Source organism: Muscardinus avellanarius, assembly GCF_963383645.1.
Source record: "Muscardinus avellanarius genome assembly, chromosome: 15".
Classification (NCBI taxonomy): Eukaryota; Metazoa; Chordata; class Mammalia; order Rodentia; family Gliridae; genus Muscardinus; species Muscardinus avellanarius.
The window spans coordinates 42945329-42969829 of record NC_137801.1 but is presented as its reverse complement, the minus strand read 5'-3'; the positions used below and the strand labels follow the sequence as shown (position 1 = coordinate 42969829).

General features: G+C 38.5%; 1 protein-coding gene across 1 annotated transcript; it reads left to right on the top strand.

Annotated features, from left to right (window-relative positions):
- Positions 1-1249: 1249 nt before the first annotated feature.
- On the top strand, positions 1250-22585 carry FSHR (follicle stimulating hormone receptor; the record flags this gene model as incomplete). Its single annotated transcript, XM_080711365.1, has 3 exons — positions 1250-1269; positions 10058-10243; positions 21352-22585. 3 exons carry the CDS (start codon positions 1250-1252, stop codon positions 22583-22585), a joined length of 1440 nt encoding a protein of 479 aa, XP_080567491.1.
- Positions 22586-24501: the final 1916 nt, after the last annotated feature.

Below are 24501 nucleotides of genomic sequence, written 5' to 3'. Positions count from 1 at the left end.
AACCAAGGAGGTAAAAGATCTCTACAAAAGAAAATTCTAATACATTGAAAAAAGAAATCAAAGACAATTTTAGAAGACAGAAAGATTTTCCATGTTCATGGATAGGCAGAATAAATATAATCAAAATGATCATACTTCCAAAAGTGATTTACAGATTCAACACAATGCCCATTAAATTACCAAGATAATTCCTCACAAACATAGAAAAATCAGTCCTTAATTTCACTTGGGACAATAAACAAACCAGAAGAGCCGAAGTTCTCAGCAACAAAAAACATACCGGAGAAATCGCAATACCTGACTAAATAATACTACAAAGCCATTGTAATAAAACAGCATGGTACTGGCTCAAATACAGTTACATAGACCAATGAGTAGAATAGAAGACTCAGAAACAAATCCAAACACTGACAGCCAATTGATTTTTTAACAAAGGATCCAAAAACATACACTGGAAAAATGATAGCCTGTTCAACAAATGATGCTGGCAAAACTGATTAACCATATGCAGAAAAATGGAAATAAATTCCACTTTCTCACTTTGCACAAGAGTCAATTCAAGATGGAACAAAGACTTGGAAATCAAACCAGAGACCTTGAAGCTTCTTGAAGAGGGCATACTTCCAACACTGCAACACATAGTCACGCTTTCTCAACAGGACCCCAAAGGCACAACAAATTAAAAGGTTAATCAATATGTGGGCTTGCATGAAATCAAAGAGCTTCTGTACAGCAAAGAACACTGTCAAGAACCTCAATTGAGAGCCAAAAAAATGGGATATTTTTGACACCTACTCCTCTAATAGAGGACTAATATCTAGAATATGCAGAGAACTCAAGAAACTCAACACTAAGAAAACAACCCAATCAAAAAATGGGCAAGTGGGACTCGGCTGCTGGTGGAGTGCAAGCGCAGGTGCAGTGACCTCAGGGCCACTGGCCCAAATGGGACTTTTGGGTCTTTAACATTCCCAGAGAAGCCCCAAAGTCTGAAAGTTACCAGAGAGTTCCAAAACCTGAAGTTGCTAGCAAACTGGAGCTCCTGAGTGGCACTCAGGAAAGGCGGCCCCACAGACACGCCCGGAGATCACCACCCAACAAAGGCGGCCCCATAGACACGTCTGGAGATCTCGGCAGGGACCGGGAAGTGGACCTGCTCACCATGGGAGTGAAAAGTCAGCAGGATACGGGAGAGCTGCCAGAGCTTCAGAGCCACAGATTGGACTGCCTGCGTGAATTCAGAGGAGCCATGGACCCAGCAAGCACACAGTGAGTACAATATATGTGAGTGCCAGTGTGCGCAAAGTGGGCCAATTCAACTCTGAGACCCAAGAAGAGACCTTAAAGCACAATACCTGCACAGGGCCACAAGGGGACACTCCAAGCAAATACAAGATTCACCATATATCAGCAACATAGTAGGACTGTTATCTTTTTTATTATTATTTTTTTACTATTTTTATATCCTTTTATATTTTATTTTTTACTATTGTGGTTTGGTATTGTTTCATTTACTTTTTGGGTCTTTGGGTTTGTTTTGGTTTTTGGTTTTCTGGGGGGATAAGTTTTTTTTTCTGGGGGATGTCTTTTCTAAAGTCCTAATACAAAGACTGGGCTAAAAATAATACCCACTAATGATGGGAAGACAGCAGAAAAGCAGACCTGAGAACTGTGAAAATATGAGAACTAGGAATAATAGAGAAATGACAGAAATCACGAATACTGACCTGCAAGAAATGCAGGAAGGGGATTTCCGAATCTTGATCTACAATATGATGAAAGGATTTAAAACAAGTTTAGGGGAGATAAAAGATGAGTTAGAAACTTTAAAAAAGAATCAGAAAGAGGTTTGGAATGTAATGAAAGAGTCAATAAATGAAATGAAGTCAGCAATAGAAAGAAATTCTGGAAGATTAGAGAAAATGGAAAGTAGAATATCACTGTTAGAAGACAGTTCATCCAACACCGAAAACACAATCAATAGTATGCAGAAGTCATTACAGCAACAAAACCTAAACATACAGCAAATTTGGGACAACATGAAACACCCTAACTTATGGATAAAAGGCATGGAAGAAGGGATAGAGGTACAGACCAGGGGCTTCCATAATCTCTTCACAGAAATAATTTCGAAGAATTTCCCAAACATGGAACGAGAGATAGATCTTCATGTTCAAGAGACATACAGAACACCATTAAGAAAAGATCAGAGAAGAACCTCCTCGCGCAACATAATAGTCAAAATGACTAACATAGAGGCTAAGGAAAAGATCTTAAAAGCAGTGAGAACAAAAGGTCGGGTGACACACAGAGGCAAAACAATAAGAATCACCCCAGACTATACAACCCAGGTCATGAATGCCAGAAGAAACTGGTATGATGTGATCCAGACCTTGGAAGAAAATAACTTCCAACCAAAACTGCTCTATCCAGTAAAACTACTATTCAAAGTAGACGGTGTAATAAAAGTGTTTGAAGATAAACAAAATCTCAAAAAATTTATGAATTCAAAGCCAACACTAGAGAAAATACTTAAAGAAATAAACCATAAAGAAGAAAAAAGAAGCAGACTTCAGAAGCAGAAAGAGAGGAAAGTGATCAGAGAATCTTCTAAGTAAAGAAGAAAGACAAAGCTACCAAACAGATGACAGAACACAAAATGACAGAAAACAGAAATCATATTTCAATAACAACTCTTAATGTCAGAGGACTTAACTCACCAATCAAAAGACATAGATTGGCAATATGGATCAAAAAACATAACCCAAATATATGCTGTTTGCAAGAAACTCAACAGCCAAAGACACTCACAAACTGTAAGTGAAAGGATGGAAAAAGATATACCGTGCTACTGGAGAACAAAAAAGGGCAGGGGTAGCAATCCTGATATCCAACAAAACAGACATTAAATTATGACACATCAGAAGAGACAAATCAGGGCACTTCCTTCTATTAAAAGGAACAATACACCAAGATGATATAATGATAGTAAACGTTTATGCTCCAAATGTGAATGCAAACATGTTTGTAAAACAAACCCTTCAGGACATCAGATCTCTAATAGACCCAAATACAATAATTCTGGGAGACTTCAATATGCCTCTCACACCACTGGATCGATCTTCAAGGCAAAAGATGAGTAAAAACTCTTTAGAACTAAAGAAAACTATAAACCAAATGGACCTAATAGACATATACAGAAGATTTCATCCAGAAACTGTAGAATACACATTCTTCTCATCAGCCCATGAAACCTTCTCCAAAAGAGATCACATCCTGGTACACAAAAAAAGCACCAGAAAATTCAAAAGATGTAATATAATTCCTTGCATCTTTTCAGACCATAATGGAATTAAAGTAGAAATCAACAACAGGAAACTCAAAAGAAACTATGCAAATATGTGGAGACTGAATGATACACTATTGAATGATGAATGGGTAAGAGCAGAAATTAGGGAAGAAGTAAAGAAATTTTTGGAAATAAATGAAAACAAAGACACAACTTACCAAAATCTTTGGGACACTATGAAGGCAGTATTAAGAGGAAAGTTTATTGCATTGAGTGCCCACATAAGGACTCAGAATCACTAAGTTCAGACCCTATTGGCACAACTCAAGGACCTAGAAAGACTGCAACAGTCCAACCCCAAAGCCAGAAGAAGACAAGAAATTATTAAAATGTGAGCAGAAATAAATAAAATAGAGAACAAAAAAATTCAAAGAATCAACAAAACATAAAGCTGGTTCTTTGAAAAGGTTAATAGAACTGATAAACCCCTGGCCAACCTAACCAAAAGAAAAAGAGAATCAATGCAAATTACTAAAATCAGAAATGAAAAAGGAGTCATCACCACAGATAGTGAAGAAATTCAAAGGATTATCAGAAACTACTTTAAAAATGTATACTCCACTAGACAAGAAAACAATGAAGAAATCAATAGATTTCTAAACACAGTTAACCTACCTAAACTGAACCAAGAGGACATAGCAAGCCTAAATCAACCAATAGCAAACAATGAAATAGAAATGTCAATAAAAATTCTTCCATCAAAGAAAAGCCCAGGCCCAGATGGGTTTCCAGCTGAATTCTACAAAGCCTTCAGTAAAGAACTAATACCAATACTTCATAACTTATTCCAGGAAATTGAAAGAAATGGAACTCTCCCAAATTCCTTCTATGAGGCCAGTATCACATTAATCCCCAAACCAAATAAAGATACCTCAAGAAAGGAAAACCACAGACCAATATCTTTAATGAACATAGATGCAAAATTTCTAAACAAAATACTAGCCATACTCATTCAAAACCATATCAAGAGAATAATACACCATGACCAAGTTGGTTTCATCCCGGAAAACAAGGTTGGTTCATCATACACAAATCAATACATGTCATCCACAACATAAATAGAATCAAGAATAAAAACCACATCATCATAGCAATAGATGCTGAAAAAGCCTTCGAAAAAATCCAACACCCATTCATATTAAAAACACTACAGAAAATTGGAACAAAAGGAACATACCTCAACATCATTAAGGCACTATACAACAAACCCAAAGCCAACATTATACTGAATAGGGAAAAACTGCAATAATTTCCCCTAAAATCAGGAACAAGACAAGGATGTCACTATCACCACTCCTCTTCAATATAGTCCTTGAGACTCTTGCCACAGCAATAAGACAAGAGAAGAAAATTAAAGGAATTCAAATAGGAAGAGAGGAATTAAAATTATCCTTATTTGCAGATGACATGATCCTTGACCTAGAAGACCCTAAGAACTCAACCAAAAGACTTCTGGAATTAATTAACAAATTCAACAAAGTTGCAGGATACAAAATCAACCTAAAGAAATCAGAGGCTTTTCTTTATACCAACAATGAATCCACAATGAAAGAAATAAAACAATTCCATTCACTATAACCTCAAAACCAATAAATAGCTAGGAATAAACCTAACCAAAGATGTAAAAGACCTCTACAACAAAAACTATAAAACATCAAAGAAAGAAATTGAAGAAGACCTTGGAAGATGGAAAGACCTCCGATGCTCATGGATAGGCAGAATAAATATCATCAAAATGGCCATTCTGCCAAAAATGATTTATAGATTCAATGAAATTCCCATTAAAATACCAACTACATTCTTCACAGACCTAGAAAAATCAATCATGAACTACATGGAGAAAGAAAAGACCCAGAATAGCTAAAGCAATTCTCAGCAACAAGAATCACGCAGGAGGCATCACAATCCCAGACTTCAAACTATACTATAGATCAATAGTAGTAAAAACAGCATGATACTGGCACAATAACAGGTACACTGACCAGTGAACAGAATAGAAGATACAGAAACAAATCCACATGCCTACAGTCAATTAATCTTTGACAAAGGGGCCAAACTCATACGCTGGAGAAAAGACAGCCTTTTCAACAAATGGTGCTGGGAGAACTGGCTATCCATTAGTAGAAAGATGGAACTAAACCCCTATATCTCCCCATGCACAGGAATCAACTCGAGATGGATCAAAGACTTACAAATAAGACCAGAGACTGTGAAGTTATTAGAGGAGAACCTAGGCTCATCACTACAACATATAGGCACAGGCAGTAACTTTCTCAACAAAACCTCCAAAGCACAGGAAATTAAAGCAAGAATCAACAAGTGGGATAGCATCAAACTAAAAAGCTTCTTCTCATCAAAGGAAACCATCAAGAACCTAAAGAGAAAGCCTACAGAATGGGAGAAGATCTTTACCAGTCACCACTCTGATAGGAGGCTAATATCCAGAATATACAAAGAGCTCAAAAGACTCTGCACTAGCAAAACAAACAACCCAATAAAGAAATGGACAACTGAAATGAATAGACACTTTACAAAAGAAGAGATACAAATGGCCAATAGATTCATGAAAAGATGTTCCTCATCATTAGCAATCAGGGAGATGCAAATCAAAACTACACAGAGATTCCATCTAACCCCAGTCAGATTGGCAAGCATAAAGAAATCAAACAGATCCTCGCCAGCATTTACTATTGTTTGATGCCATTTATTATTGTTTGATACCATTGTTGGTGGGAGTGCAAACTAGTTCAGCTACTATGGAGATAGGTGTGGAGATTCCTTAGAAAACTGGGAATAGATCCACCATATGATCCAGCTTTACCACTCCTGGGTATTTTTCCAAAGGGGTTGAAAACAGAGAACTACAGCAACATATGCATACCTATGTTCATAGCAGCATAATTTATAATAGCCAAAATTTGGAAACAACCTAGGCCCCCATCAACAGATGAATGGTTTGCAAATTTATGGGAAATACACACAGTGGAATACTATTCAGCTATAAAGAAGAACAAAATCACGTCATTCGTAAGAAGATGGAAAGGGCTGGAAAGCATTATGTTAAGTGAGATCAGCCAAACACAGAAAGAGAAGGGACATATGTTTCCTTTAATATGCCCAAACGAGTGCGCATTGGGGATACCAGAGGGACTCCAGATAATGGAAGGGAAATCTCAGCAAAGTTTGAATGGAAAACTAAGAGAGGAAGGAGGCTGAACTTGATTGATGAGCGGCTATTTCCAAATAGGTGTAAAAGTACAAATATAGCAAGGTTAGCCTGGGTATTAAGTATCGGGAAGGGGGAAGGGAAACGAGGTGGGGAGAGGGCACCAAATACAGATTAAATGTATAACATTTACTTTCAATAAAATAAATTTTAAAAAATGGGCAAGTGAACTAAATAGACACTTCATGGAAGAAGAAATTCAAATGACCAATAAATGCACAAAAAATGCTCAACATCATTAGCAATTAGAGAGTTGCAAATCAAAACTACCCTGAGATTTCACCTAACTCCAACTACAATGGCAAGCATTCAAAACACAAACAACCACAAATGCTGGCAAGGATGTGGAGAAGTGGGAACTCTAAAACATTGTTGGTAGGATTGCATATCAATGCAACTATTTTGAAAGACAGTATGGAGGATCCTCAGAAGAATGGGAACAAACTTACCACTTCATCCAGCAATACCACTTTTGTGTATCTACCCAAAAGAAAGGCTACCATACTACAAAACTAATACATGCATATCTATGTTCATAGCTGCATAATGCACCATTTTCAAACTATGGAACCAGCCATGATGTCCATTACCAAATGAATGGATAACAAAACTGTGGGATATGTACACAATGGTATTTTACTCAGCCATAAACAAAAGCATCATTTACAAAAACAATTATATCATTTACAGGGAAATAGATGGAATTGGAGGACATTATGCTAAGTGAGATTAGTCAGTCACAAAAAAGAAAAAAAATCAGATGTTTTCCCTAATATGAGAAAGCTAGGGAGAAATGGGTAACAGGAGGAACTCTAGATGGAGAAGATCCTACAGAGGAGCAAATAAGGTGACCTAATTGAGGGGATGTGAAGGGGGAAGAGGGAAACTCTCTAATGCTCATGATGTACTTAAACAAACATATCAAAGTCAATCACTAATCCAGGCATGGGAATGAGAGATAGAGAGGGAGTAGGATGGGGATTGGGTATGGGCTAATTGGGTGATGTGTGCATGTATGTCTACACAAGTCTTTTATCCCATTAAGATGTATGACTACAATGCACCAATAGAAAAATTTAAAAAGAGCTGGGTGTAGTGGTGCACGCTTTTAGTCCCAGCACGTGGAAGGCTGAGACAGGAGCATTGCAGAGGTTCGAAGCCAGCCTCAGTTACTTAGTGAGGCTCTCAGGAACTTAAGACACCCTGTTCCCAAATAAATTTTAAAAGTGGATATGAAGGTATATCCTGGAGGTAGAATGACTCTGGGTTCTATCCCCAGTACTGCAAAATAAAAATAAAAATAAAAAATCTCAGGAAGAAGGAGTGATTTTCCTGTGCAAGGTAACTGAGAGATCAAAGTTAGAACCCAAAATGGCCTTTGCGAGCATTATTTCTCAAAGGGTTGGAGAGAAACTTTATTAGACTGTGAGAAGAGAAACTTAACATCACATATGGACAACTTTTATGCATTTGAAGAAGAAGAAAATGACAAAGAGGGCAGAAGTTAAGGGGTGGCTTCACTGGACAATAGGAAGCCATGATAATATTTAAGCAAAAAAATGAAGGACACAAGAGGGGAGATTTTGAGAATGTAATTTTCACCAAAATGTGAGAACATATGAAGTAGCAGATACTTACTTACACCCCAAGTTTTGTTGCTCTGAGTGCTTACTGTTCTGACTTACAAGGAAAGCCAACACTAAATGATTTTTTTAATTGATGCATTGTAGTCATACATCTTAATGGGGCACACAATGGTAGAGGCACAGCTACACACATTACTCATTTATCCCTTGCCCAATTCCCAGCCCATTCCTTCCCCTATTCCTCCTTCTTATGTTTGGCTTGCTGTTTGACTTTGATATGTTTGTGAATGCACATTATGTACATTAGGGAATTTCCCTCTTCTCTCTCCCACCCTCATCAGTTAGGTCACCTCATTTGCTCACCTATGGTTTCTCCTCCTTTATCTAGAGTTCCTCCTGTGACCCTTTTACTCCCTAGCTTCTGCATATTAGGGAGAACATTCAATATTTTACTTTTCGTGACTGACTAATCTCACTTAGCATAATTTTCTACAGTCCCATCCATCTGAGTATCTGCCCAAAAGAATGGAAGCCAAACTACCAAACTAACACACGCATATCTATGTTCATAGCCACACAATTTATAATTGCCAAACTATGGAACCAGCCAAGATCTTTACCAAAAGATGAATGGATTACAAAATGATGGGATATGCACACAATGGAATTTTACTCAGCCATAAAGAAGAAAAATTAATAGATTTTTTTTCTTCCTCAAGTATATGCAAGGATCTGTAAAGGTACTGGTCACTTGATACCATCCCCATCAGACGTATCCATTCTTGGCAAAAACCTGGCTCCAACAGGTCCATGCTGATGCCATTTAAGTCTCTTCACTCTCACCTGTTAGTCTTTGTTTCAAGGATTGTAGCTACCAGTGAATGGTGCTGCTGAAAAGCACCTGCCTCATTTGTGTTCGTGTTAAAAAGAATAGTACTCACAGCCCTCCGGGCACTGGGGTCTGGTTAACTGTCTACTTGTATTGGCTTCCATTAGACCTCTTCTGGGTCATCTAGAGATTGTCCTACAAAGCAACAACTGCTTCACACACCTCCTCTCCCTGGTTGTTGTGGAGGTTATGGAGTGTGTGTGTGTGTGTGTGTGTGTGTGTGTGTGTGTGTGTGTGTTTGTGTGTGTGTGTGTGCATGTGATGTTCACTAACAATAGCTGCTAATCATTGGGTATTGTCTTTGTGCATTCCTTATGTAATTTAGTTTTTGCAAGCTCTGATGTAGATTACAATCTCTGATTGATTTCTATCTCCCATTTTATAGCTGAGGAAACAATAATATGGACAAGTGACATAACTTAATCAAGTTCACAAATCTAATACATATAGGGCAGGGTATATATGCAGGAAAGTCTGCCATGAAAGCTAAGCTTATAACTACCACTCTCTTCTGCTTGGACTTTGTGCTGAAGCTTACTCTCCCCTTAAGATGTGCTCTCTTATCCTTTTCTGAAACTTGGTCACAGATTCCACTCTAGTTTTCCAGAAATAATTTTATGGCTAGTGTTATAGTAGGAAAAAATAGACTCAAGTTCTCAAACCTGTGCAAATTGGTGGGTATTAATAGTTAGACTATGGAAAGAGATGTGACTAATTCTACTCACCAGCAAGAACTGGGTCTAAAACCAGCCAGGGTGCAAGTATACCTGTTCAGCATGATACCTAATTTCTCCCATCAGGAACACAAGAGCCAGGGCTTCTACCAACACAAATATCTTGATATTTGTGATAGCCAAATATTGATATAAGCAAGGTAAGTAGGATAAACTGAAATCTTCCTTCTCAGCTATGTAAGACTGTACTAGAATGTCTGCTGTTTTTCAATCTTAAAGCAGAAAATTCTAGGCCTATAATAATCATGTTATATTTACCTTTTTTCCTTATAGAGATATTTCAAGAACAAGGATCCATTCTCTGCCTACCTATGGCTTAGAAAATCTTAAGAAGCTGAAGGCCAGGTCAACTTACAACTTAAAAAAGCTTCCTGGTCTGGAAAAGTTTGTGGCCCTTCTGGAGGCAAGCCTTACCTACCCTAGCCACTGCTGTGCCTTCGCAAACTGGAGACAACAAATGTGAGTCTTCTGTCTATCCCTGTATCCTGTGTGGGCATTTCTATGGTGTAGGACTTAGTTATCACATCTACATATCTCTTCATAAAGAGGCTTTCTGTAGAGAGAATTCCCATACTAAAGCCCTTGAGAATATTTTAGATCAAAGAGTCAGTATTGTGAAGGGTGAAGGAAGGCTGTACTCAATTTTTTAATAGATCCACAGAAACCAGGCTTGGTGATGCACACCTGTAATCCCAGTACTTGGGAGGCTTAGAAAGGTGAATCAGAGATTCAAGGACAGTCTCAGCTAGTAGTGAAACTTTCATCAACCTAGCAAGACCTTAGGTCCAAATAAAAATTATATAGTGCTGTGGGTGTAGCTTGGAAGTACAATAATGGCCCTAGGTTGAATCCCCAGTATCACACACACACAAACATACACACACAAATTGGTTCAGAAGAGAGGGCTACCCACATAGTATACCATATAATAAATATTAAAAACACATAAAAACATCAAACATAGTGCCTGACTCATGGCTGATACTTAATAATTTCCATTTTCTTTTTTATTCATTATTTTTAAATTTTTTTTATTGGTTCTTTGTATTTATACATCATAATGGGTTAAAAAAAACTTTTGTAGACATAAATGTACACATCACCCTGCCAGCCCCCCCCCAAGTCCCCACCCCAATCCCTTCACATCCCTCCCTCCCATGCTTGGCTTAGTGGTTGACTATGATATGAATAAGTACATCATGTGCTTTAAAGAGTTTCCTTCTTCCCCCTCCAATCCCCACATTTAGGTTGCCTTAATAGCTCCTTTATAGGATCTCCTTTTTAACCTGGAATTCCTCCTATGACTCATTTCACCTTAGCTTTTCATATTAGAAAAAATTTTTTATATTAGAAAAAGCATCTGATTTCTAACTTTTTGTGACTGACTAATCTCACCTAGCATAATATCCTCCAGTTCCATCCATTTCCTTGTAAATGCTGCAATTCTGTTTTTTTTTTAAATGAGTGAGTAAAATTCCATTGTGTACATATCCTACAGTTTTGTAATCCATTCATCTCTTGATGGACATCTTGGCTGGTTCCATAGTTTGGCAAGGGTGAATTGTACAGCTTTGAACATAAATACACATGCATTAGTTTGGTAGTTTGTTTTCATTTCTTTTGGGTAGGTAGATACCCAGAAGTGGTATTGCTGGATTGAATGGTAAAATTGTTCCCATTCTTCTAAGAATTATCCATACTGTTTTCCAAAGTGGTTGCAGTGATTTGCAATTCCACCAAAAATGTTTTAGAGTTCCCATTTCTCCACATTCTCGCAGTTAATCTCTTTGAGTATTTTCCCTAGCTCTGGTTTTTAAGACATAAATTCCTTCTGCTTCTGTTTTTCATGGAAGCTTCTTATTTCCCCATCTAATTTGATAGATAGTTTTGCTGGGTAGGAATTTTTGACTGGAAGCTGTTTTCTTTCAGAGTTCGGAATATGTTACTCTAGGCCCTTCTTGCTTTTGTGACTTGGTTTGGAAAGTCTGGAGTTATTCTAATTGGTTTGCCTCTGAATGTCACTTGGCCTTTTGTTTTTGTTGCCTTCAAGATTCTCTCCTTGGCTTCTACATTGGTCATTTTGACTTCTATGTAGTGTGGGGAACCTTTTCTCTGATCTTGTCTAAAGGGAGTTCTATAAGTTTTCTGAACCTTTGTATCGACCTCTTGCTCTATGTTTAAAATTTTTTCTGCTATTACTTCTTTGAAAAGATTGTTGACCCCTTTGATATTACCTTATTTTCCCTTCTCTATGCAAAGTATACTTAGGTTAGCTCTTTTAAGATGGGCTCATATTTCTTCAATGTCCAATTCCTGCTGTAGAATTATGTTTTCTAAGTTATAAAGTATACATTTGGTTTTGGAGTGATCATCTTCTAGGAGCAAGATTCTATTCTTCATGTGGTCTATTCAATTGTTTAGTTTGAATTGATGCCTTTTCTTCAATGATTGTATCCTTTATTTCTTTCAGGCTTTCTCTAAATTCTTTTCTAAAATCCTGTATTTTTTCTACAGTTACATTCCTGATTTGATCATCTGGAGATCTCTGCATTTCTGTATTATCAGGTTCTTTTATTGTGGGGTAGTGAGAGCTCATTGTTCCATTTTTGTTCCTCCTTCCCATGATTTCAGAAGTTTGTACCTATTGCTTTGGGTGCATTTCTATCAGTCTCTAGATGTCAGCTGGTATATTCAAGGGAAAATTGTATTGCATTCAACAGTGAGTAAGGAGGGAAGTGAAGGAGTAAATGGTATGAGGATATGAGTTTGGTAAGGTAATATATACTAGAGATTAGAGATAGTACAAATGTAGTAGTATTCTAGTAACTAATGTAGAGTTTCTGGTATAGTGATATGAAGTGGATTTAATACATGACAAGGGAGCAATAAAAAGAAGAGAAAGATATAAAAGGGATAGAGAGGAGAGAGTAGGAATGTACAAGGGAAGAAGCTTGTAAGAGGATTTGGGAAGAGGGTTAAAAAAAGCAACAACAAAAAAACATAAAAAACACCACAACCCCCCCCCCCCAAAAAAAAGAAAAATGTGTAAATTGTCACACACAAAAAAGAATGCCAATAACAAATTAATGCAATTCTATAAATAAATGACTATTCAGCAGTCTCTCTCTCTGTAGATACCAAGTGCCACTGGCACCTTTCCCTCAATGAGTCCAGTTCTCTGAGTCTTCTCAGTCTATGCAGATGGTTGATACCAGTGGGGCTTAATTTAATATTGAGTGAAGTGCATCCTCCACACTTTCTACCAATTTGGAGTCTAAGTCTCTCCCTGCCTCTATTTTTAGTGTATGACTCTGAGACCAAACTCAATGTAGGAGTCTCTGTTCTCCATAGCTAGAGCTGGGCTAGTTTGACTTCTCCCTGTTCACCACAACTGGGATGTCTGTGGTGTTCCCAGAGATGCTACTCATTGGGTTTAGTGTTAAGCATAAGGCTACCCCTACACTTTCCACTGATCAAAGCCTGAGTCTGTCTGAGCTTGTGATATGATCAACAGCATATCCCACTCCCACCTTCTCTGGGTTCTTTTCCATATCACCACGACTTCACTTATTGTGCTCTGGATTTCTGGAGGGTATTGTAATCTCACCTGCCACCACACCTTCCCTGGGTTATACCACAAAGTCTCAGACCCAGAGACTTAGTCATGTCTGTGCAAGACCCTGAGGGTGCCGGGCAGGGCATTTTCCCTTGGGGAACTGTGACTAGGGGGTGGTAATTTCTGCTACCAGTACTCCTTTACTGGGTACTCAGACCCAAGGAGTTTATCAAAGCTGCATGAGTCCCTGGGGGTGCAGCACTGGGATTTCCCCTTTAGGGTCACTATTTCACTTACGATTGAGGTGAGTACTCAGCTGTAGCTCTTGTTGGTGTGGTGAACTCACCGCTGCTGCTGACAATATGGCATTGATGCCATGCCCTCAGTTGTGAGGCTGTCATATTTCTTTTCTGATTTTGAGCTCTGCTCTGAATCCTTGAAGGGTGTGATGTCCTGGCTGATGGAAATTTTAACCAGTCTTTGTGCTTAAAGAACTGCTGAATTACATCTGACTGGACTACAGCTGGTCAATTCAGCTTCTTGTTTTCAGCCCTGGAATCTGGATCTGTGTGGCAAGATGGTGTCAGTGCGGCAGCCGCCACCGCATACACAGGAGGCATGTTTCTTTTCTGCTCTCTGGTTGTTCTTCTAGTCTTCTTTTTCTCTGTCCCTTGTATTTTTAGCTTTTATTTTTCTGTTGATAGTATTTTCTGGCTCTATGGAGATTGTCAGCAGTATTCTTAGATGCTGCTTTACTCGGTCACCATCTTCCCTATCTACTCCCACTTTCTTTTGTACCAGTATTAATTTATCCTTCAATTTTATACTTTGCACTCCACAAATGCTCTATGCTACTAACATCAAAATCAACTTTAGAGAAGCAAAAGTGCCATACCTGAGAGTTAGGTGCACATATATAACACATCTCGAACACCATAAAACTCTTCTAATCTACTTCCAGATCTTAGTAATGCAAGGGGAGGAAAAATATTGGGCCATCTCTTCATTTAGTCTTTCAAGAGAGGCCAGTTAAAGGAAGTGTAAATTTAAAGCACATAATATAAACATATCTAAGTCCCAGTACATGACTGGTTAAAAAATTGAGGGAATCATAGATAAAACTTGGAGAGAGAAGAAGGGCTGTGGTTTTGAAGATTATACATGTTTTTGACATTTAAAAGATCCATCAAATGTAAGAACTTATCGAATATGAGTAGTTCTCAAAGCTCCATCCTCTCCTAAACTCAGTGATACAACCCAAGTTATACTTGATCAAATGCTTCCTTTCTACCACTCTTGCACAGTATCCCAGCATTAGCGCAGCTGCCTGAGATATTATCTTCCTTTTTAAAAACCTCCTCAATTATTTCACCCTTAATATACATTGATCTGCAAATGTGGACATATTTCCCTCCAAAAAATAAACTACACATTCAGTGCAATACCCATTAAATTACCAAGGTCATTCCTTACAGACATAGAAAAATCTGTCCTTAAAATTATTTGGAACAACAAATAAACCAGAGTAGCCACAATAGTTCTCAGAAACAAAAACTGTGTAGGATAAATCACAATATTTGACTTGAAACTATACTACAAAGACCTAGTAATAAAAATACAATGCTACTGGCACAAAAACAGACACAGACAAATGGAGCAGAGTAAAACTCAGAAAAAAATTCACACACTTATGGCCAATTGATTTTTGACAAAGGGACCAAAAACATACACTGGAAAAATGATAGCCTCTTCAATAAATGGTGTTGGCAAAACTTATATGCAGAAAACCATAAGCAGAAAAATGGAAAAAAATCCCACTTCCTAACCATGCACAAGAGTCAATTCAAGATGGACCAAACACTTGGAAATCCTACCAAAGACCTTGCAGTTTCTTGAAGAGGGCATAGGTTCAACACTTCAACACATAGACACAGGTAAAATCTTTCTCAACAAGACACCAAAGGCACAAGAAATTAAAAGGTTGATCAATATGTGGGATGACATTAAACTGAAGATCTTCTGTACAATAAAAATAAACTATCAAGAACCTTAACTGAGTGCCAAGAGAAAAGGAGGTTTTTGCCACCTACTCCTCCAAAAGAGGGCTAATTTCTAGAATATACAGAGAAACTCAGCACTAAGAAAACAAATAACCTAATTTAAAAAATGGGTAAGTGAACTAAATAGACACTTCACAAAAGAAGAAATTAAAATGGCCAATAAATGAATGAAAAAATGCTCAACATCATTAGCAATCAGAGAGATACAAATCAAAATTACCCTGAGATTTTTTTTAACTTCACCTAAAATGGCAATCATTCAAAACACAAACAACAACAAATGCTGGTGAGGATGTAGAGAAGTTGGAACTCTAATACTTCATTGGTGGGATTGCAATTTAGTGCACCCACTTTGGAAAACAGTACGGAGAATCCTCAGAATAACTGAAACAAACTTATCATTTGATCCAATACTACCAATTCTGGGTAGGTATCTACCCCCCAAAATGGAAACCAAACTACCATACTAATGCATGTGTATTTGTGTTCATAGCTCCACAATTCACAATTTCCAAGCTATGCAACCAGCCAAAATACCCATCAACAGATGAATGGATTACAAAACTATGGAATATATACACAGTGGAATTTTATTCAGCTACAAAGAAGAACAAAATTACATAATTTACAGGGAAGGGCTGAAACTGGAGAACATTATACTAAATGAGATTAGTTAGTTATATAATATAAGAAAGGAGGTGTTCTTCTTAGTATGCTGAAGCTAGGGAAAAATGGGTCATAGAAGGACTCTAGATGAAGAAGGAGATACTATAGATGAGCAAATAAGGAAACCTAACTGAGGAGAAAAAGAGGGAAGAAGAAGGAAATTACTTAATGTATATGATGTACATTCACAAACATGTCAAGAAGTCAATCACTAAGCCAAACAGGAGAAGAGAAGGGGGGAGGTAATGGGATAGGAATTGGCTAAGAGCTGAATGATGTGTGCATGTATGTCTCTAAAATTTTGTACTCCATTAAGATGTATGACTACAATGCACCAATTAAAAGACAACTACAAAAAACCAACCAAATAGGTCATACATGCCTTAAAAAGTTTCAAAGAAACTGGGAACACCCCAACCCATTTAAAGAATTTGAAGAAAAAATGAGCTGCTTTTCAGAAACTGCATGCAACACTGGGAAAGTATCCAGAATCAGGCACATCTCACAGATGTGCTCAAAGGCCAGATAATTTTTTTTTTTGGTGGTACTGGGGTTTCTGGAAGCCCTTCTACCTCCGGGCTACACTCCCAGACCTATTTTTACATTTTATTTGGAAACAGGGTCTCTTAATCCAGCCTGCGTGGCTGGCTTCGAACCTGTGCAATCCTCCTGTCCCCGCCTCCCTAGCGCGGGATTACAAGTGTATGCAAACATGCCCGGCGTCATGTTCTTAATATTTTTAGATGCTCTATCATGTGGGTAGCCTTCTCCTGTGAACCCGTGTGTGTGTGTGTGTGAGAGAGAGAGAGAGGAGAGAGAGAGAGAGAGAGAGAGAGAGAGAGAGAGAGAGAGAGAGAGAGAGAGAGAGAGAGAGAGAATGAATGGGGTTCTATCAACCATAAGTGAAAACCTTACATTGCCTCCCAACAGAAAACCTTCCCTGACCCCTGTAGCCTACTTAGCTCTCACCCCTCTAGGCCCCTGGTATAACTTACCATCAAGACCTGAGGGGTTTCTGCAAGGGGAAATTCCATTTATTTCACAACATATCAAAATATGGATGTTGGTTTTTTTTTGGGGGGGTGGGTCTGGGGATAGAACCTAGGGGCATTTGACCTCTGAGATACACCCCCTGCCCTATTTTTTTATTCTTAATTTTGAAACAGGGTCTCACTAAGTTATGGAAAGCCTCAATAAGTAGCCGAGGCTGTCTGCAAACTGCGATCCTCCAGTCTCAGCCACACAAGTACTTGGATTACAAGTGTGCATCACCATGCCCGACTAGATGTTGGTTTTTACATTTAATGTCTCTCTCTCTCTCTCTCTCTCTCTCTCTCTCTCTCTCTCTCTCTCTCTCTCTCTCTCTCTCTCTCTCTCTCTCTCTCACACACACACACACACACACACACACACACTAAAATTATCATGATTTTTCAGAAGAGAATCTCAGGGTTGTTTTTCTAAAATTTATGCATTGTTAAAATTATAAACCATTGGAAGTATGGTTTGGTGATGAGGTTCAAGTTTAAAGTGATGCACTGTGTCATAGGGTTCTAAGTGAATACACAGAGCTGAGGGCCCAATAAGAATTCAATAAGTACTGCCATTCATCATTCATCTTCACATTGCTGACATTTGCTGAATATTTATTGCAGGTATTATCTCATTTAATATTACAAAGGTAATATTGTTGACATTATTCCATTCTCACAGAGGCAGTGACTGAGACTCAGAGATAGATATTAAAAAACCTGATCAATGTTGACCTAACTCAGGTCCAAGCCCTCAATTATGTTTGAATCCAAAGCCAGATGTTTTGTGATGCTCAAAGTCGAAGCTCTGGGATATTATAAGCATTTGTTTATTGATTAATCAGTGTCCATAAGTACTATATTTTAGGTACTGGGGATGGAACCCAGGAGAATTCTACCTCCAAGTTATAACACCAGCCCTATTTTTTTTTTGAAACAGGGTCTCAATGATTTGCAAAGGGCCTCACTAAATAGCTGATTCTCTTGCCTCAACCTCCCAAATTCTGGGATTACAAGTATGCTCACAAGTTCTATTTTTTAAACTGACCCTAAGCTGAATTCCAGACTTTTAATATACTTAGGATTTCCCAAGGTACTGCAAAGGCAAGACTTTACTTCTCTTGCCTACCACCATTGTTTTTCTTCTCATCTCAGAAACATACATTGCTTGCCTTGCCCCACTACTACCTTATGTCTGTGTGTCACTTCTGTATCAGGAAACAGAAGCATCAATATTTAGAATATAGTGGCTGCAGCAGGAACCATCTGCATAGCCACAGAAGCTGATTATAAACCCTAGGAAGTGAAAGCTGTCTCTAGATGGTTAAGTCAGGTCTCATTCCAATAAACCAAATTACAATAAGCAAGCACCAGGTTACTTACTGTCTATTCCTAGGACTTGGCTACAGTTAATCCAGTGACAGGACTCAGGAGTCACAAGTTAGACTAGGAACCACAGAATAGCCCTCATGTCCCCTATATCCCCATCCCAGAGATTGCCTCCCCTTTGTTGTAAGATTACTTACTAATCCAGATTTTCTGCACTCCAGTCCCACTCACTTTTACCTACCTGTATGTTAATTGTTTAGCTTCATTAGTGAAACCTATTACTGAATTGAGAAGCCCTATCACCTTTTAAAACAAAAGATGAAGCCAGGCATGGTGGCGCACGCTTGTAATCCCTGCACTTTGGAGGCTGAGACTGGAGGATCACACACATTCAAAGCCAGCCTCAACTACTTAGTGAGGCTTTCAACAACTTAGAGAGACGCTGTTTCCAAGTAAAATATAAAATATGTCTGGGAGTGTAGCCTGGAGGTAGAATGCCCTTGGGTTTCACCCCCAGTACCACAAAAAATAAATAAATAAAACAAAAGATGAAAGAATCCCTTGGACCAAAGAAAAAGGGTTTCCTGACAATTCATTTTTCAGAGATTAAAGAGGTGAGTTTTTTTCCTTTAAAAGTCCCTCTCACTGGGGCCAGGAAGGAAGTTCAGCCATGTATGTAAAACACTTAGTAAGCACTTGTCCTTTAGAAGCAAATAGAGGCTGTACCTCCTGCATTCCTCCAGCCACCTGTCTCCTTCTTGAGGGCTTTCAAAAAGTTTTAGTTACTATTATGTTCCAACTTCTGAGATTATGTTAATGTTGGAGAAAAATTATTATTAAATGTTGTGAATGTACCTCATTGGGAGAGAAAGAGGGTGTGTGTGTGTGTGTGTGTGTGTGTGTGTGTGTGTGTGTAGATTTTCTTCCACTCAAAAATACTTCAAATGTGAGCTGGGTGTGGTGGCATACACTTGTAATCCCAGCATTCTGGAGGCTGAGACCAGAGGATAGTATTTCGCAGACAGCCTCAGCTACTTAGTAAGGCCATCTTCAACTTAGTAAGACCCTGTTTCACAATAAAGAATTAAAAAAATAGGGCAGGGGTGTAGCTCAGAGGTCAAATGCCCCTGGGTTCCATCTCCAGACTCACACACACACACAAATACTTCCGATGTGAACCCTATCCATTCCTCAAACCTTTGCTACATAAGTATTACCTTCTGTATGTACACACAAAGAATTGGTAGAACATTTATGTGTTTATGCATGGGATGAACATTTATCATCTGGATTTCATTCAAATCTTTCTTCAAAAGTGCCTCCATCCTATTGGCAAAGTCAATGGTTTGGATCTAGAAGGAAAATCAAGATAAGAGAGTGAGCCCAAGGAAATCCAGAGTCCCCAGATGTTATAGTCTTGGAACAAAGTACATTTTTATAACCCCTTTGAAACTTTCATTTTCTCTCTTGGGCATCCACTCAGGAATTACTTACTATGAGACAACCAAGCTTACCTTGAAGGAAAAACTCATGCCCTTTGCTGTTATGGTTTGAAATGGTGGGGGTTATTTTTCTTATTCAACTAAGGTTGGTTGAATAGAAAAATTAAAACTAACAGGCAGCTCAGTGTAGCTTTAACAAATCTTTATTACAAAATTAGTAGGAAATAGATATGTAGAAAATAGAGAAGAGAAGGAATAAGCAGCATTCTGACCTGTATGCTGGAGAGCCCGAAAATGGAACTCTGGCCCCTTTTGAGGACTCGAACCTTTAAATAGATTTTGTATTGGTATCTTTCTCATCAGTGCTACCAAGGCAATGGGCTAGTTACTTATTCCTTAGCCAGGTGGTGCCTCTTTGTCTCCAGACAATGCACTTACTAAGTGCAAGGGTCAAGAATCTACCTGGCCCTCGGCTCTATTGTATTGAGCAGTATTAGTTGCTCATCAACTAGGGTGCTTTGAAGCCACACACAAAGTTTACCTTTCCTATGCCCAAGCTAGATCCCAGAGGAGAGGAGGTAAACAGAGGCACCAGCTGCCTCTGTTGTAATTTTAGGGCTAAAGGCTTCAGTTGACTCTAAGGCTTTTACTATAGGTTAATGATTAGAATGAAGGGCAAAAACAAAGAGGAACTCTGAATTGTAATCGCTGCAGCCCCCTCCCTGCCTGAGTGCTTGCACAGCACCTAAGCTCTGACTATATTTTACATTTTGGAGATTATAACAGCAATTTTCCAATACCAGCAAATTGATACATTTTGATGCCTCTTCCCCGTACTGTTACATTTACTACTTATAGACTCTTGGGAATGAGTAATAAAGAACAGGACCCATGCATAACATTTCAGGCAAATTAGCTGGCTTCCCTCTAGCCTGAGTACCAACAAGCCAAACAATGAGGCTGGCTGAGAACTAACTGTAGACTCTGATTCTCTAATTTGTGTACATAAAAGAGTTCTCATTTGTGTCAGAGAACAGACTGGTCTTCCAATAATTGCAGCAGAGTAAAAAAAATAAAGGAACATGTCTTTCCCAAGCATATTAATAGATAGCTGAATGGAGACTGAGAAAGGAAAGAGGTAGAGATGCTACCAGATCTGTTAATTATTTGCACTTACCAGCAAAATTTAGCTAGTTCCAGGTGCCTTCCTCCCCACATTCAGGTTGTGGCCAGATGGTTTCCCCCATGGGCCATCCGACTCTAGAAATGTTATGTTCATTTACAGTAAGTTGTTATGTTCATTTACATTAAGCAGCATTAGCCCATGAGCTCAGCCCCAAGGGCAGACAAGATGTTAGAAGAAGGAAAAACAATCTCAGGAAGAAACTCCATTATTTCTACCCTGTGCAAAGATGGTAATGTATTTGCCATTCCATATTCAGAATGTTGGTTGTTGATTCTATTCCTTTTTCATTTTTTCTAGCTCTGAGCTTCATCCAATTTGCAATAAGTCTATTTTAAGGCAAGAAGTTGATGATATGACTTTGGCCATGGGTCAGAGAGTACCTTCAACAGAAGATGATGAGTCCGGTTACAGTAGAAGATTTGACATGATGTACAGTGAATTTGACTATGACTTATGCAATGAAGTTGTTGATGTCACCTGCTCCCCTAAGCCAGATGCATTCAACCCATGTGAAGATATAATGGGGTCTAGCATCCTCAGAGTCTTGATCTGGTTCATTAGCATCCTGGCCATCACTGGGAACATCACAGTGCTGGTGATCCTGACTACCAGCCAATACAAACTCACGGTTCCCTGGTTCCTTATGTGTAATCTGGCCTTTGCTGATCTCTGCATTGGAATATACTTGCTGCTGATAGCATCAGTTGATATTTATACCAAGAGCCAGTACCACAACTATGCCATTGACTGGCAAACTGGAACAGGCTGTGATGCTGCTGGCTTTTTCACAGTGTTTGCCAGTGAGCTATCTGTCTACACTCTGACAGTCATCACCCTGGAAAGGTGGCACACTATCACCCATGCCATGCAGCTGGACTGCATGGTGCAGCTCCATCATGCTGCCAGCATCATGGTTATGGGCTGGATCTTTGCTTTTGCAGTTGCTCTCTTTCCTATATTTGGCATCAGCAGTTACATGAAGGTTAGCATCTGCCTGCCTATGGATATTGACAGTCCTTTGTCACAGCTGTATGTCATATCCCTCCTTGTGCTCAACATTCTAGCTTTTGTGGTCATCTGTGGCTGCTACACTCATATATACTTCACAGTGAGGAACCCTAACATCATGTCCACCTCTAGTGACACCAAGATTGCCAAGCGCATGGCCACACTCATCTTCACTGACTTCCTGTGTATGGCGCCCATTTCTTTCTTTGCTATTTCTGCCTCCCTCAAGGTGCCCCTCATCACTGTATCTAAGGCAAAGATTCTGCTGGTTCTGTTCTACCCTATCAACTCCTGTGCCAACCCTTTCCTTTATGCCATATTTACCAAAAACTTTCGAAGGGATTTCTTTATTCTGCTGAGCAAGTTTGGCTGTTTTGAAATGCAAGCCCAAATTTATAGAACAGAAACCTCATCCAATGCCCACAACTCGAATCCAAGGAATGGCCACTGCTCTTCAGTTCCCAGAGTAACCAGTGGTTCCAGTTACCTACTTGTCCCTCTAAGCCATTTGTCTCAAAACTAAAACACAACATGAAAATGTATCTGTATGTTGTCTGACAATTAAGTCTTGTAGGCCAAGGAAGAGCTGACTGTGTTTCTATATATTTCTATATATATTTAAGTTAATCTTTCTAGCAATTTGTAAACCAAATTGATCAGGAACCATCAATTTCATGTTGATGCATTAGAAAACTGAATTACTTTTTAATCTCTTTTTCTTCCCTTCCCCTTTCCGTAGACCAGCTCCCTGGCTCCACTGAAGAGGAAACTGAATTATTAATAATAAAAATAAAATAATACAACACTACACATTTGTTTTATACTTTATAATATTCTAATTGCTCTTGTTCAGATTTTATCAACTAATCTTTATAAAAAGTCTCATTTAACAGGCAGGGAAAGGAAATAAGGAAATAAAGATTTAAAAAGTTCAGTGACTTGTTTAAGATGTTTGAATTATAAAAGTTAGAGCCAGAATTAGGTGTTCTGACTCCCAGAGAACTTTCAAGAGAAGTTCTCACAGTATTCATTCATTTATTCAACAACTTACTGAGAACCCAGGCAAGGCCTGGTTGCACTCAGTACTTGGGAGGATGAAACAGAAAAATTACAGGTTTGCATCCAGCTTCAGAAACTTAGTGAGAATCTGAAAATTAGTGAGAATCTTTTCAATATAAAAAATAAAATAGGAATGTATAGCTCAGAGGTAGAATGTCTCTAGGTTAAAAAAAAAACACACGACACTCTTGTAAATGGTCAAATTGAATTGGCTGAACTATATTTCCCATGATTCCCTCTCTCATGTGTTTCCAGTTAGAGTGGGTCGCAGGGAAAATTTGGGGGAAAATAAGAAGTCAGAAGAAAGTGACAAGCCAGGTATGGTGACATATACTTGTAATCCTAGCATTTTGGAGGCTGAGACAGGATTATGATGGTTTGATGACAGCCTCAGCTACTACTAAGTGAGACCCTTTGCAACTCAGTGAGATTCTATTTCAAAATAATAAAAATAGGGCTAGGGGTATAGGTTGAAGGAAGAATGCCTTTGGGTTCCATCCCCAATACCACCAAAACTAAAAAGAAGAAGAAAATGATAGCCATTTTGTAACTCAACATATTTTGTTCCTGATGCTGATTCAGTTTATCTCTGTGAAGCTGTGTATGCAATCACTCCACCTTCCCCTGGGTCCTCCCTCAGCTTTTCTGACTCCTGGGTCATGGGTGTGGGTTTAGGTCTATGATGGACCTATTCCTGCAGTATGCTTTCATCACCAAGGTCAGAAGCAATGAGAATGAACACAGTGCTCTGTTTGTCTCCTTGGGGTTGCACATTGTTCTTGTGGCCCCCAGAATGTTCATGATCTTCCCTGTATGATTTTCTGCCCTAAGGACTTTAAGCTACAGCATCAGGAATACAAACAACATCCTTACAGAAACTGCTCAGCCAGTCCCTAAACTGCACAAGCCATTTTTCTGTATTTATCACCTACATGTATGTATATATATATATATATATATATATATATATATATATATATATATGACTAATTTTGCTTCTCTGGTTTAATAACAGAAGATATACCTATTATTTGATAAGATTTTTATCAGACTCCATAATAAGCCAAGACTCAACCTCTCTAGGCTGTTTATTTCTTTATAAACTAGTGGGTTATATAACTAACTTTTGGGCTCATTGTAAAGAGTAGACAAAAAAAAATGATTATAAAGTGCTTAGTTCTGTAACTGAATTGGTATGTGTTATTTTGTTTGCCTCCTCCAAAACCAATGCATGGACTAGTAACAGCTTTCCTCTCCTCAGTCTAGCACTCCTTCTATTAAAGCATATTGCTCCTGATAAATAAACATACTTCCTATGTCTTCTCTCATAAACAACCCCATATGAATAATTGAATGACAAATACCCACCATAAATTTCAC